The sequence below is a fragment of the Tachypleus tridentatus genome, chromosome 13 (assembly GCF_004210375.1).
Source record: "Tachypleus tridentatus isolate NWPU-2018 chromosome 13, ASM421037v1, whole genome shotgun sequence".
Lineage (NCBI taxonomy): Eukaryota > Metazoa > Arthropoda > Merostomata > Xiphosura > Limulidae > Tachypleus > Tachypleus tridentatus.
The window spans coordinates 70,006,811-70,022,311 of NC_134837.1; the positions used below are offsets into that span (position 1 = coordinate 70,006,811).

Below are 15,501 nucleotides of genomic sequence, written 5' to 3' on the forward strand. Positions count from 1 at the left end.
ATCAATCAAACTAATTAAGAATGTAGGTGGCTTGTACTTTAATTATACTTTACATTTATCTTTACAAGATGTTGAAAGTTAAATCAATCAAACTAATTAAGAATGTAGGTGGCTTGTACTTGAATTATACCTTGCATTTATCTGTACAAGATGTTGAAAGTTAAATCAATCAAACTAATTAAGAATGTAGGTGGCTTGTACTTAAATTATATTTACATCTGTCTTTATAACATGTTGAAAGTTAAATCAGACAAACTAATTAAGAATGTAGGTGGCTTGTACTTTGATTATACCAGACATTTATCTTTAAAACTAATCTTTAAAGTTAAATCAACCAAAACAATTAAGAATGTAGGTGGCTTGTTCTTTAATTATACCTTATATCTGTCTTTACAAGATGTTGAAAGTTAAATCAATCAAACTAATTAAGAATGTAGGTGGCTTGTACTTTAATTATACCTTATATTTTTCTTTCCAAGACGTTGAAAGTTAAATCAACCAAAACAATTAAGAATGTAGGTGGCTTGTACTTAAATTATACATCACATGTCTTTACAACAGATGTTGCAAGTCAAATCAACCAAATTAATTAAGAATGTAGGTGGCTTGTTCTTTAATTATACCTTATATCTGTCTTTAAAAGATGTTGAAATTTAAATCAATGAAACTAATTAAGAATGTAGGTGGTTTGAACTCTGATTATACCTTACATTTATCTTTACAATTTGTGGAAAGTTAAATCAATCAAACTAATTAAGAATGTAGGTGGCTTCTATTTTAATTATACCTTACATTCATCTTTACAACTGATGTTGAAAGTCTGTTTGTTTGTTTGTTTTTGGAATTTCGCACAATGCTACTCGAGGGCTATCTGCGTTAGCCGTCCCTAATTTAGCAGTGTAAGACTAGAGGAAGGCAGCTAGTCATCACCACCCACCGCCAACTCTTGGTCTACTCTCTTATCAACGAATAGTGGGATTGACCGTCACATTATAACGCCCCCACGGCTGGGAGGGCGAACATGTTTAGCGCGAACTCGCGACCCTCGGATTACGAGTCGCACGCCTTACGCGCTAGGCCATGCCGGGCCAGTTGAAAGTCAACCAAGGTAATTAAGAATGTAGGTGGCTTGTACTTTAATTATACCTTACATCTGTGTTTACAAGATGTTGAAAGTTAAATCAATTAACCTGATTAAGAATGTAGGTGGCTTCTATTTTAATTATACCTTACATTTATCTTTACAACTGATGTTTATAGTTAATTCAACCAAAGTAATTAAGAATGTAGGTGGCTTGTACTTCAATTGTACCTTACATTTATCTTTACAAGACGTTGAAAGTTAAATCAATCAAACTAATTGAGAATGTGGGTTGCTTGTACTTTAATTATACCTTACATTTATCTTTGGAATAGGTTGAAAGTTAAATCAATCAAACTAATTGAGAATGTAGGTGGCTTTTACTTTAATTATACCTTAGATTTATCTTTACAAGACGTTGAAAGTTAAATCGACTCAGTGAAATAAGCCTTATGACTGGTTCATACTTTCAGTTATGCTTTACACTCTTTGGTCTCCATAGCAACGTATACAAGTTAAGCATTGGCATAATTTGCAGAGAACTTTTAGCTTAGACGCATATAAGGTTAGGGATATAATAAGAATGTTTATATAAAGAAACAGCCGGAAGATTTGAGCAGGTGGGTAGCTAATATGATGATGTAATGATTGCCTTGACCAGGTGATGCCTAGTAACAAAGAATTTTATTTTGTTCTGTAAAGTCAAGTTAACGGAGATCGAGGATAGCAACTAAAGAGGCAGAATGTCAGGCTAGTTAGTTAGACATTTCAAGCAGAAAGTCGTAAAAAAGAAACAAAACGACACATAATTAGTTGATTTGCATTTTCCTTTGTTTTTTAGTTTACATGTGCTATTTTCTTCTTTTGTTGCGGACTGACGAAAATAATGGTTCATAGCATATATAAACTGGAAATATTAAAAGTTATTAATTAAAGAAATAACTAACCCCTAATTACAAATAAACATGAAGAGCAACTAACCTTTGATAAAAACGACTTTGAGAATTATCTTATATCTCATTGAAAATCTCGAGCAGTAATTATCCTCTGATTAAAAAAACTGGAGAAGTAATTATCCTCTAATTAAGAAAACTCGAAAAGTAAAACTAACATCTTATTAAATATCTCGAGAAATCACTAGCTTCTGATTAAAAATCTCGAAAAGTAACTAGCTTCTGATTTAAAAATATTTCGAGAAGTGAACTCGAGAAGTTATATTTTGGTTAAAAAACCTCAAGAAGTAACTTGCTCTGATTAAAAAAAACACTCGAGAAGTAATTTGCTTCTGGTTAAAATAACTTAGGAAATAACAAGATGTTGATTAACAAACCCAAGAATTAACTAGCTCTGATTAAAAAGGCAAAAAATAAATAGCTTCTTTTTAAAAAGAAAGTCGAGAAATAACTGGTTACGGATTAAGAAAATCTCCAAATGGCTCTTGATGAGAAACAAATAATTTCAATTTTTTTAAAAAAACAATGTTTAAAGGCGCTCATTCCTATTATTTGAGAGGGATTATCGGTAGAAATAAGAATTTAACCTCTTTTAAAAAAAGGTAAATATCAGTTCCACCTCAAGATCAGCCACGATGTCTGTTAATGAAGCCGTGTGCTAACAGGAGCTGATAAACAGTCATAGCTTTTCAACAGACGAAGGAAATAAAAATATTTCCCACTAGACAGAAGTTCATCACAGGCCTGAATGAAAGGTTTTATTGGTCATTACAGCGTATATCTCTAGGGGATCGATCGTAAAACAAACAGTTTGGTGGTATTCAAGGAATTTCACACGAATCAAAGATGGGGAAAATTGAGATTCCATTGGTGTTAACAGAAGTCGAGTCTGATAGATCTTAGACTGGAGAATCCTTGTTGATTCCACTTTCTTAATGAACTAAATCTATTGAAAGTCACTTTAACAGTAACTACATTCTTCCTTAACAAAACATTGTAGCTAATTTGACAGTAATTAGTCATCTTTCTCTAACCAATTTGTAGCCAATTTAACAATAACTAGTGTTTTTGAAAAATAATAAAATAGACTGGTCAATAGAAGAAATGACATCTATTTCATTTAACAATGTAGAAAAGAACAACTAACCCCTAATTTTGTAAAGGTAAAACTATCAACAAATTTTAATACATTTTATCCAAAATTTACAGAAAAAAACTACTTAAAGCCATGTTGAACACGAAATACAAAGAACTACATGATTTACAAAAACAAAAAATGAACCTAGACCATCAACTGCCATGCTGCATTAACCAGAGATTTACGGACTTATACAACGAAACATAAACCAAATCAACACAAGGAATGACAGAGACAAAAAGATCTGCCACAACAAAAACTAGAAAAACTAAGATGCAAACAACAGAAAAGACATCAACATGACAAACCGTTGACTAACCTCATAATTAACAGACCCGACCGACAATTAAACACAGACGAGATACATCTACTTAACAAAGGACTCAACTTTGCAATAGCACCTAGGTATATTCCAACCTTAGAAATAAAAACGTTTAGAAGATCTAGCCAGGAGACTTGCAATACTTTCCACAGAAAACAAAAACAAGAAAACAACCAACAGAAGGAAGACAACTTAGACAATTTTATTGACATCCAACAGCCAAACTTCCCAGGTAAAATTAAAAAAATATATTTCCCAGAAACACCTAAAAACATCTTAAACGATTTTTTCAAAGAATTTTCTCACAAAACCATCAACATAATTTCACAAAACAGAAAGTTAAAAAATAATCTTACAAAAAGAAATATTAATGCCATTAAAAACCTAAAACAAGACAAAAACATCAAAATTCTAAAAGCAGATAAAGGAAACTCTATAGTCATAATGAATACGAATGAATACATCCAAAAAATGAAGAACATCCTATCAGACACTAACAAATTTAAACCAATACACACAAATCCAACAGACACACGAGACGCAACTAAACAATCTACTACTAAAAAATGAAAAAAGTTAACACAATTTCACAAACACTTTATTCCTACCTATGCAAAACCGACTCACGCACACCACAAATATACGGCATCCCCAAACCTCATAAACTAGATTGCCATTACGACCAATAATGTCCACATATGAATCTTTCAATTACAATCTTGGTAAATACAGAGCATGGGCATTCTCCAAAGATGTAACATCAGCCAGCTCATTCATCAAAGACTTTTAATTTCAAGTCTAATCTGAATCAGCTTAATTACTAGTGATTCTTCCAAACAAAGATATATTGGTCAACATTAACAAGTTACCTTCCTTAATTTGACAAGAATATTGTTGTGTTTACTGTGCTTTCTCTTTAACGTAACAAAGAATAATCTTGGCTAATTTAAAACATTTCTTTTTCCTTAATAAAACAATGATATTGTGGTCACTTTAAATGTCACTTGTCTTTTGACAACGTAAGTCGGTTTCAAAGGTCAATAGTCCTTTACAAGTAACTATTCCTTCTTCAGTATACTAAAGAAATGACCATGTTCCTTTTTTAAAAGTTGATTGTAGTAAAAAATAATTATGGTTATTTTGAAAGTGTACTCCTCCCACTTCGTTAATATATCGAGAGCAATTCTGGCTAGTTAAAAAAGTAGGGGGGTCTTTTTCCTTGTTTTAACAATAATATTCCTAGTCTCTTAAAAAAATCATTCTTCCTCGTCCCTCGGTGGGAAAGCTGAAAACCAAGGTTCTATTCTTCCCGTGAATATAGCAGATAGCCCAACGTGGCTTATCTCTAAAATAAACCTTTAATTTTCCAAAAATATTTCTGGCCACTTTTTAAAGTGGCTATTTATTTTTATTTAATTTAATATGAATGTTGTGGTTTCTTTAAAAACTTTGTGGTCATTGACTTTAATGCAACAAAATTTTACATGGCCACCTTAAAAAAACATTTCTCTTTGATGTGAATAATAATACATAATCACTTTCAAAAGTCGTTTCAGTTTAATTATATCTGGAAATCGCTTTCAAAAACACACCCGTTTATAAGTATCAAAATAAGTTACACTTAAAACTTTATTTCAACGAAAAAGTGTACAGACATATGTGTCACATTGAAGTGTGTCCCATCCAAACCGACTACACGCATTACATAATGTGCCACGTTGATGACATTGAAACAAAGCTGCGCAGACTCATTAGACGAGACTAATGACGTGTCACCTGATCTTTCTTTTTTACAATATCTCGAAGTTTCCTGACTTGCTTATTTTCGGATGTAAAACATTTTTGTTTCCTACTGTACAGAAATTTTTCTTTACGAACGATCCATTTGTCTTAGAAATTATATTTTGGAAATATTTTCTGTCATTTTGTACCATTACTATATAAAACTACATTTTTAGCCCAGTAAAGCAGCAACACCTGCTAGAAATATTACTTTAAATCTTTATTTCCTGGTGGGATAGCGGTAAGTCTTCCGATTTACAATGCTAAAATCCGCGGTTCGATTCCCCTCGGTTAGACGCAGCACATAGTCCGATGTGGCTTTGCTATAAGAAACACACACACACAAAAGAATGAAAAACAAGGAAAGTTCGCAAAAAACATGAATTAGGTATGTACTATAATATGAACTTGAAACACCCTGTACTAGACTTTTCTAAATAAAACGTATAACACCGGAAGTTCTTCTGGTGAAACTGCATTCATGTAAGACAGCTAGCTTTAAAATATAATAACTAAACAGTGAAGTTTTCTTTGGCGTATAATCACCCCCATATTTCAACGAACAGACTAACAGAAATGAAACTTCTTTGAAATGGACCAGAAGGTAAACATAAGTAATGAACTGTACTTGACACAAGAGAATGTTGTTAAAAAAAAATAATCCTTCAATGTTTATTTTATTTTCCGCTTCACGTTTTCGATATCTATTTGTTCTCTTTAAAAATGTGTTACATTTATAAGGAACCAATGTATCTGTCCAGTAGTCTTAACTTTAAATAATATATCCTTGCATACGGTGTAAAGTCTGTAACAAAAACGTAATTCTGTATAATAATATTAAGTTTACACAAAAGAAATTTAAGTCTATAACGGCACAGACTGCTTGTCTTCCATTAAGTAACCCTTCATGCAGGAGAAATGGTTAGATGATTGTGCCAGGTCTAAGGTTTCGTGACAAAGGCAGAGAGAAGTAACGTCACTGTGAACATTTTTATGTTACAAACTCTGTTTCAGGCTCTGAAGAAAAATATCGATTTTTTAGTTCAATTGATCTATGGCTTTACGTTCTTTCCTAGCTTAGCTTTAAAGGATTTCCCAAAATACTGAGGAAATATTTAGGTTACTTTAATAAATTTTGACAGATTTTTTGACACCTTTTCTTAATGTTTTATATTTAAGACTTACCCTTTCAAAAGCATGTTTTTGACCATAGTAAAAATAATTTCTACAATTATCTCTTTTATAACCATATTTAACTTTACTAAAGTTAAAGTTGAGTATTTATAGAAAGACTATAAGCAGATCAGATCACGATTTATTCTGAAGCTGTGATTTATTTATTCTGCAATAATTCGAGATAATTTGTTTGTCTATCCTATAGTTCCACCTGGACTTTTGTATTTGGACCTTTCAAATCAACCAATAATAATTGCTAGCTAAATAGATAATTTAGTTGGGGTGGTCGCTAGGAACACTGATTGAAATTTTCCAGTTTCCTCTTTCAGTCATTACCGACATATTTAGGACAAAAGTAAGAACACTATTTATGTTCATTACTGGAAAAAGATTTGGTTGTTTTGAATTTCGGGCAAAGCTACACGAGGGCTATCGGCACTAGCAGTCCCTAATTTAGTAGTTAAGACTAGAGGGAAGGCAGTTAGTCATCACCACCCACCGTCAACTCTTGGGCTATTCTTTTATCAACGAATAGTGGGATTGACTGTCAAAATATAACGCCCCCACGGCTAAAAGGGCGAGCATGTTTGGTGTGACGGGGTTTCGAACCCGCGACCCTCAGATTACGAGTCGAATACGTTAACCACCTGGCCATGCCTATTTGGTTCTTGACATCAACTGTGTACTAACCTTACCAACAATATATTAACTAAGTATTAACAAACTTGCTGTTTGATAGTTTTCTGAGGGCATAGAAAATTAATAATTTATAGATAATGTTTATCGTGCTGATTTTGATATTCAGTTATTACTTTTAAATACATCTTTATATGAAACACTTCGTTTAGTAGATAATAGATCAGGTATAAGGAGTTATTAGGGTCTAGATTAGGACCAGTATTACATTTTGTATTTATTCAAGAGATAGTTAGGAGGTAATGTGCTTTTCATACATCATATGTTACATTGTTTAGCTAAAGCAATGGCCTGACCACTCAAAAAGTGCTTCCCACGGTAGTGAAGACTAAATGCCCACGTTTTGGAAAAAGAAACATTAAAAATAAATAAATAAAAATCCAGAACAATATCACTTCCCATTGTAAATGCATTAATTGGGGAAAATAACAACAGGCACTTCAAATGTAAAAGTATGATTACATAGTTTTACCGGATTAATCTTCAACTATGATAGTTTTATTCTGCTTGTTTTAATTAGTCTGCACAGATTAGAAAGCAGCGAGTACGCTTAGTGGAATAACTTAACCACATAATCTGAGGGTCGCGGGTTCGAATCCCCGTCACACCAAACATGCTCGCCCTTTTAGCCGTGGGGGCGTTATAATGTAACACTCAATCCCACTATTCATCAGGAAAAGAGTAGCCCAAGAGTTGGCAGTTGGTAGTGATGACTAGCTGCCTTCCCTCTGGTCTTACACTGTTAAATTAGGGACGGCTAGCGCAGATAGCCATCGAGTTGCTATGTGCGAAATTCAAACTACTGCGTTAATCAAGCAAGTCAACCACCAAAATTTCTCTAATTTGTATAAACATTCAAGAAGTTTTTAGAACGATGTTTCAACTGTGAACAATAGCTCTAAGTTTTTTTACTTGAATTAAATCATCATAATTTTGTTTTGTGTTCATTCAAAACTGTTTATTTATATGTTATATCTTTTGTTTTCCTAATCATTTTTTTGAAAAATTTTAGTCTTCTATTCCACTGAAAAATGTGTTTGACAATTGTTTTATTGAAACAGAATCATTTCTTTCTAATTAGAAAGAAGCCAATTTTTTGCAACAATGTGTAATTTCTCATCCTTAAAAATACAAGCTATAATTACCAAATTACCTATCTAATTATACTGTCACTTGGAAATAAACGTTCTTTTGAAGTAATTTTCCTGACATAATTAATTTTTCAGCTTGAAACAAAGAAACCTAAAATTGCAAACAAACTTTCAAAATGTCTTTACAAGAAGTAATAATAATAATAAATAAAAAGGCGGACTGTATACAAATATTTGGGCAAGACACTGTCCACATTCCGTGTTTAAGAAGTCTTTAAAGTGGAAGGGGTAAGATTCATATATATATCTTCCCTCACTACAAAGGGGCGCAGGTAACCTAGTTGCTTCGCGCCATAAGACGCCAAACCTACCCACCCACTACTAAGGTAGTGGAGGACTCGTCTCCCCAGGATCGGCACTCATGCCTGTAATTTTAACATCTCCAATAATGCAACTCGACTCAACTTATCTAACCTATTTAACCAGGATTACAGCTTTAAACTGAAATTGTAAAACACACACACACATAAAATAGTACATCAATGTAAACCCGTACAACAACATTATCTTTAACTAGTTTCTTCATAAATGAAATACACAATAAAAGAAACAACAGTTATTTTAGAAGTTATCTCAATTTTTCTTATAGCTACGACTTATTTATTAGAAGATGCTTTTCACACAATACATTGCGTTGAGTACACATAACGTAATGTATTGTGTGAAAAGAACTGGTCAAGATTGTAATATCATAGCATTAAGTTTCACAAATCATTTTATGGGAGAACATGCTCATAGACCTTTCCCTCCCTAAAAATACCACGCTTTTCACGTCGGTAGGTGTGCTTTTCACACATTTTGAAAACAGAAGTATTAGAAAAAGAAACAGCTAAATGCGAGCTCAGATAGGATGGGAGAGTTTGTTTTGTTTCTAAATTTTGCGCAAAGCTACACGAGAGCTATCTGCGCTAGCCGTTCTCAATTTAGCAGTGTAAGACCAGAGAGAAGGCAGTGAGTCATCATCACCCACCGCCAACTCTTGGGATACTCTTTTACCAACGGATTGACCGTAACATTATTACGCCCCCACGACTGAAAGGGCGAGTATATTTGTTGTGACGGGGATTCAAACCCGCGACCCTCAGGTTACGAGTTGAGTGCCTTAACCACCTGGCCAGATGGGAAAAACTGTTGAGTTCGTTATCTAAAAACCTAATATGTTTGTCTTCATTCTGCCGAAGTCAGACACAATAAAGTAAAACTACATTTTGCGTAACTGTATATCTGTTTTTATTTCAATAAAAATGGGCATAGGTAACGAATTTCCTCTAAGTTTTGAAACTATAAAATACACAACAATAAATGGTATGTTCAACAGTCTAATGTCTACACATTTTACAAAACAACAAACATTACTCTAACTATTATTGAAAATTAGGCTTAATTTTACTTTGCATGTGAGGATTTATGGCATTTTGCTCAAAGTTAAGGGCTTAAAACGTTTTCACCTGCATCTGACCGATCGATCGTTTAGGCGGTGCCTTCTGAAGACGGGCGGGCCAATCAGGAGCTATTACTGTTAACATGCGGTTCTTTCATTTCATAAAATACACGATAAATTTGTAATAAACGTTAAAAACACATGTTGTATTAACATTTAATTCAAATGATTTTATACTACATTAAAAAAATTAATACATTAATTTTTTATCGGATTATCCAATATTACATATCAACGTACAACAACTAATTAACAAATGTTAAACAACTAAACTCTAATACAAATAATATTGATGCATAAAACTGTTACACTACTCTGATGATACTGACATCATAGGGCATTCAATTTACCGCGAGTTTTATAGAAAGACTCCTTCTCTCTAACACGTCACAAATTTTAATATTTTAATCAAAGTAACCTTATACAGATTTACATTTAATGTTCTTAATATGACGACACTACTTAAATATAATGATAATAACTACCATGACGCCACTTATCAAGAATTAAAAATCTGTTCTTTTGTTGAAGGTGGCCAAGGACAAAGTTGGTGTGTTCACGATTCTGAGCCACACCTTTATGTGACTACGAACTTTACTCGTTTTAAAATTTCACACTAATAATTAATTACACTACTGCATAATTAAACCAAAGAAACATTAAAATTTATACAATATTTGTAAATAATAAATAGTGCCATCTAGTTGTTGATTTCAAATCAACTTTTCAACCAATCCTGATTCCAACGGAAGAGGATTTGAAAAAGAAATTCTAAGAAACTGGATATTCATAGAATTATTGTATTGTATTTCAAACTTAATTTCTTACTTTACAATTTGCTGTTGAATAATTTCCATGAGAAACAATGATATTTTTAACTTTTACTGAATTTTGTAAAACAGTAAAACTTAGTTGAGCATTGATTCAGTCTGAGCTTCAGTTTTAGGTTACTAGAATTTTCACATACGCCTTTTTTATTTTATTTAAACGAGGCTGTAAATTAATATATGGTCATTAATATTGTAGTCTGAAAAATCTAGTTTAAAACCACTAAGCAAACCAAAAGAAAGGCATACATATTTTGATTAATAAGTGCTAATATTATTCCTTATTGTATGATATCGGGACAAATACATTGGTAAATAATTAAAGGAAGTTCGATGTTTAGCTTTGAGTGTCTTCAACAGGTCAAAGAAAGTAAGAAAAAAGAATAGCTTAAAAAATTCAAAGTACCGATTCTTTTAAATCTTTGAGTATGAACATTAGTAAGTGTGAACCAACTTTAGTTACAACTACAAGAAAAGTCCTTCCTAATTTAAATACATTAAGGCTCAAATAAACAACGTAGAAACAACTTTCAGATATTAAAAAAATTCTTGCTTTGGTTCGTAAATTACTGTTTTCCGTACATTCGGTTCTTTTCACGATCTTTGACGTGAACAGAAGCCCAATTTAAAACTGGAAAAAAGCCATATGTTCAAAGACGTTATGATTTAAGTAACTGTCGACCACTGTATGAAACAAATACAGCTGAAACAACTTTCGGCTACATGATGAGGCATTTTCCCTTTTCAGCCCATGGGTTATTTTTCTTATCAGGGGCGTGGATTAAGGGGTCGGTTCTCTCGTTCTCTTCTATATATTCTCGTAACCTAGAATGCCACATAAAGACACTGTATATAAAAAAGTATTCACACAACAACTGGTTAAGTAGAATACTTTATGTACAACGTGAACTACAATAAACACATAACACGGCAAAACGATTGCTATAAATACAGACAATAAACAAACAGAGCTTCATGTTACAACACGCATAAGAAATATATGAAGAACTGCTGATGTTAAGCCTATTAAATCAACACACATATATGAAATCTTTGCTGCACTACTGACAGCTAGGCCTAACGAATTAGAGCATATCACCAATATTCATCTTTAGGGTTTACAATGTAATATTTAGAATCAAAATAAACAGAAATTTTAACATTTCAAATTACTATATAAACAGAAATAATACACAATCGTTTCTGTAAAATCAGTGTTGTATTATATGATTTTATCTTCACAAGTACTATAAAGCAAAAACCAAAAGTGGAAACCAAACAAATCTATTCTGGGTAGTTATTTACATAACCATTCAAAAACAGCCAACTGGGTTTATGGTTTTAAACTTGATTATTAAACAAAATTTTGATTACAACACTTATCATTCTGACAAATGTTCAAGAAGCTTTATTTTCTAATTATAACAATTAACTAAAATATAAAAAATATAAATACATATATATTTACTATATAAAGCCATCCGCCATCCGTCTGTAACAACGATATCTCTGCCGTTGTGGTACAGATTGACACGCCACTTGCACGAAACAACGGCATTTTCTGCCGCAAGAAGCAACTTGACTTTTTAAAAATTGTTCCAGCCATAACGAAAGATGCGCCACTTCTTTCATATAATTAGGCTTAAGGATAAATTGGAAGATATCCTGTCATGTGGTATTTAGGTCAAAACCTGGGAGTGTCAGGTGCAATTTAGACATCTTCCTACCTCCTTTACTGTATTTTCGACTGACCAATGACAATAAAAAGTCCACGAAAACAGTACTAAGAACACGTGATGCTAACACTCTTTTCTACTTTCTTTACCACAACCATGTTTATGAATGTAAAACATTTAGGACTTCACTTGGTTATGAAAAACATTTCTCAAACAGTTCACTATAAATCATAACTTTCACTACTTTAATTTATCGGGTGCACACTTCGAATAAAATACCCCGTAAATACTTTAGTCGATGTAATGCGGTAAGTTCTGGTAATGGGTGATTATTAGGTTTTTATAGAAGTTACTAATTCGTAACTGTTCTAATTGTGTATTGGATTATTGGCGTAAAGTGTTACCTTGCTATTTGTAACAGTAATTTGATACCATTTGTTGTTTTTTTGTGGACTTTGGTACTCTTGAATGAATTTTATATATATAAAAAAATGTTTTCGGCTGTTTCTAAGCTGGGATTATTTGAAGAGACTGATCGCTGGTTATTTGTTGGATTTTTGGTTTTATTTGAGTGTCGTTCCGTAGTTGTTTTCTCAGTTTTTCTGTGTTTGCTTAAATTGTTTTTTTGTTTATATTTGGTGAGTGTATAGTTTCTGCGTAGGTATAAGTCTGGGTTTTCTGAGTGTCGGTGGAAGTGTTTTATTTTCGTTTTTGTTTTTTTGTGTATTTCATTTATTTCTGTTTGCTTGTGGAGGATTAATATTTTGATGTATGTTAAATACCTTCTGTTTGATATCCTTATATTTAAAAAAGACTTTGCAGTTTGCTGAGTGGTTTTATTTGCAAGTATAACATACAGGGGTTTCATTTTCTTTTTTGCATTACGTGATGTGATGGTCTCCACCCCACATGGTTTACCCGCAGCACATTTCAATTGTTAAAATGTGCAAATTAAAGGGCGCTTCCTTAGCTCAACAGGCTAACAAAATCAAAACCAAGAAGACAGTCCATAAAAGAAGACCCTAAAATTCATAATAAAATTTACTAACCATGCAGTATTTAACGCAGATGACCAAGTATACATAAAAACACTAGAAATAAGACAGTTATTACGCATGCATTTATTATTATTATACTATAATTAATTTCTAGAAAAGATGTTCATAAAACATTTTTAAATATAATTTTAAGAAGAAAAAATAATTATTATTTCCCTTCATGTGATCGGCATTCAACTTGTGAATATATATACTGTCAAAGTGGCTAAATATTAACGATCGACCTTAAGAAAATATGTAACGTTAAGTGTAAATTTACAGACAAAGATGGAATAAATACTTGTCACAACCATTTTCAACAAATATTGTCCTTTGGCCTACAACATACAACACCAGCTGGCACGCGCCCATCTTATTCACGTTACCTGGACTGCTCACTGATAAACGTGTTGCGATGGGGTTCCGTGACTGTAGGTAGGAGAGCCCGTGCTTTTGCCGCTATTAAACTTCTCTAGTGTAAAAAAAATAATTAAACCTTACTATCCAGTGGTCACCTAGTAGCAGAAACCTGAAACAAAACGATTTTATGTAAGCACCCGCCAATATAAAAAAAAAAAAAGTGTTGTTAGAGCGTTTCCAATAACATGATTAAGGACAGTTATTTAATTTATAGACCTCCCAAACAATGTTTAATGGCTTCGAATAACTCGCTTATCCGACTTTACTTCGTATTTCCTTAACCTGATGAGTCAAGCAATTATGCATAATGTTGTGAGTAACGACCTACATGATAGAAAGGTATTGATTAATCGATGTGCTGGTTTTATATCCAACATGGTTTTGCTTCCAGTTTGTCTTCTCATGATTGATTAACTGTGTGTCGCTTTTAGATCTATGGTGTATAAAAACAAATAAAGTCAGTTCGTAAATCAAGGTCAAAAGGTTACGATAAATAAATGTTATTCTAGAAACACTATTTCTTCAATCGTTTCAACTTAATTACTTTCAAAATTATACACATTTTTAAATGTACTTCAGCCAAGACAACTTGCTAACAGCATTCACGTACGCATGTTAATTAACTACAACTCTAAAACAGTTTCTCAGTCGCCAATTCGTGGAATTTCACGAAAACAAACAAAAGCTGGTTTATTTGTTTAATTACGCAATAGGCTTTCTGTGCTCTGCAAACCACGGGTATCGAAACCCAGTTTCTAGCAGTGTAATTTCTCAGACATAGCGCTGTGCCACAGGGGGTATCAAAAGCTGGCGGAATATTCAACCGTAAGTTATAATGTCTTTTTACTACAGTTGCATTTTAGTGGTCAGTAAACAGTTTAGGGAAACGGAGAACCGGTGCCCTAATGTCGAAAAAATTGAGAAATGCCACCCTAGAGGGAAATACAAAGTGCCCGAAATGTAGTTAAATATTCATTTAAGCCCACTTTTGCATTAGGAAAATTACAATAAAAAAATCACCCCGTTGGCTGTTTTATTATTCTGACAAATAAAACATTAGTTCTCAGTTCTGTTAGACACAGTAATGGCCTATAAAAGCATCAATTGTCTTTCTTGCATACATACCTATTACAGTTTCATGAAAGAAGCTACATTAGAGTGGTACTTATACGTTGAAATGTACCTGCTGAAGTATGTTCAGTGATTCAGGAAATAACTCAGCCTTATCGTTCTTGTACGTATAGCAAAGCCGAGTGCTCCTGAGTCCCAAAAGACCAGAAAATGATTGTTAACCCAATAGAATACGCCCTTAGTAGTTAGATCTGATTTGCATTGTCTTGGGCGTTTCCGCTTACGAATAGTAGTAATAAAAAAATCCACGCGATATTTAAAAATGTTAAGAAATGACCGAGTGAGTGAGACGGAACTAGAATGTTCTTACTTATGTCACGGCCTAGCATGGCCAGGTGGTTAAGGCACTTGACTCTTAATCCGAGAGTCGCGGGTTCGAATCACCGTCACACCAAACATGCTCGCCCTTTCAGCCGTGGGGGTGTTATAATGTGACGGTCAATCCCACTATTAGTTGGTAAAAGAGTAGCCCAAGAATTGGCGGTGGGTGATGATGACTAGCTGCCTTCTCTCTAGTCTTAAACTGCTAAATTAAGGGCAACTAGTGTTGATATGTGTTTATTCATTAAGTACACATGTACAAAAAAATACAAAGTGTGACATCACAATACTTCCTGTTTCTCTCATGAATAATGTTCTCCTTGAATTATTCCTAACTACAGGTGGGAGC

At 33.1% G+C, this 15,501-nt stretch overlaps 1 protein-coding gene across 1 annotated transcript in view; it reads right to left on the reverse strand.

Annotated features, from left to right (window-relative positions):
* Positions 1 to 9,505: 9,505 nt before the first annotated feature.
* LOC143237797 (guanine nucleotide-binding protein subunit gamma-e-like) overlaps positions 9,506 to 15,501 on the reverse strand; it is a 61,621-nt gene continuing 55,625 nt past the window's right edge. Inside the window, exon 3 of the mRNA XM_076477391.1 lies at positions 9,506 to 11,392. Coding sequence (XP_076333506.1) covers positions 11,287 to 11,392 — 106 coding nt within the window. The 3' untranslated portion in view covers positions 9,506 to 11,286. The remainder of the gene's footprint in view (positions 11,393 to 15,501) is intronic.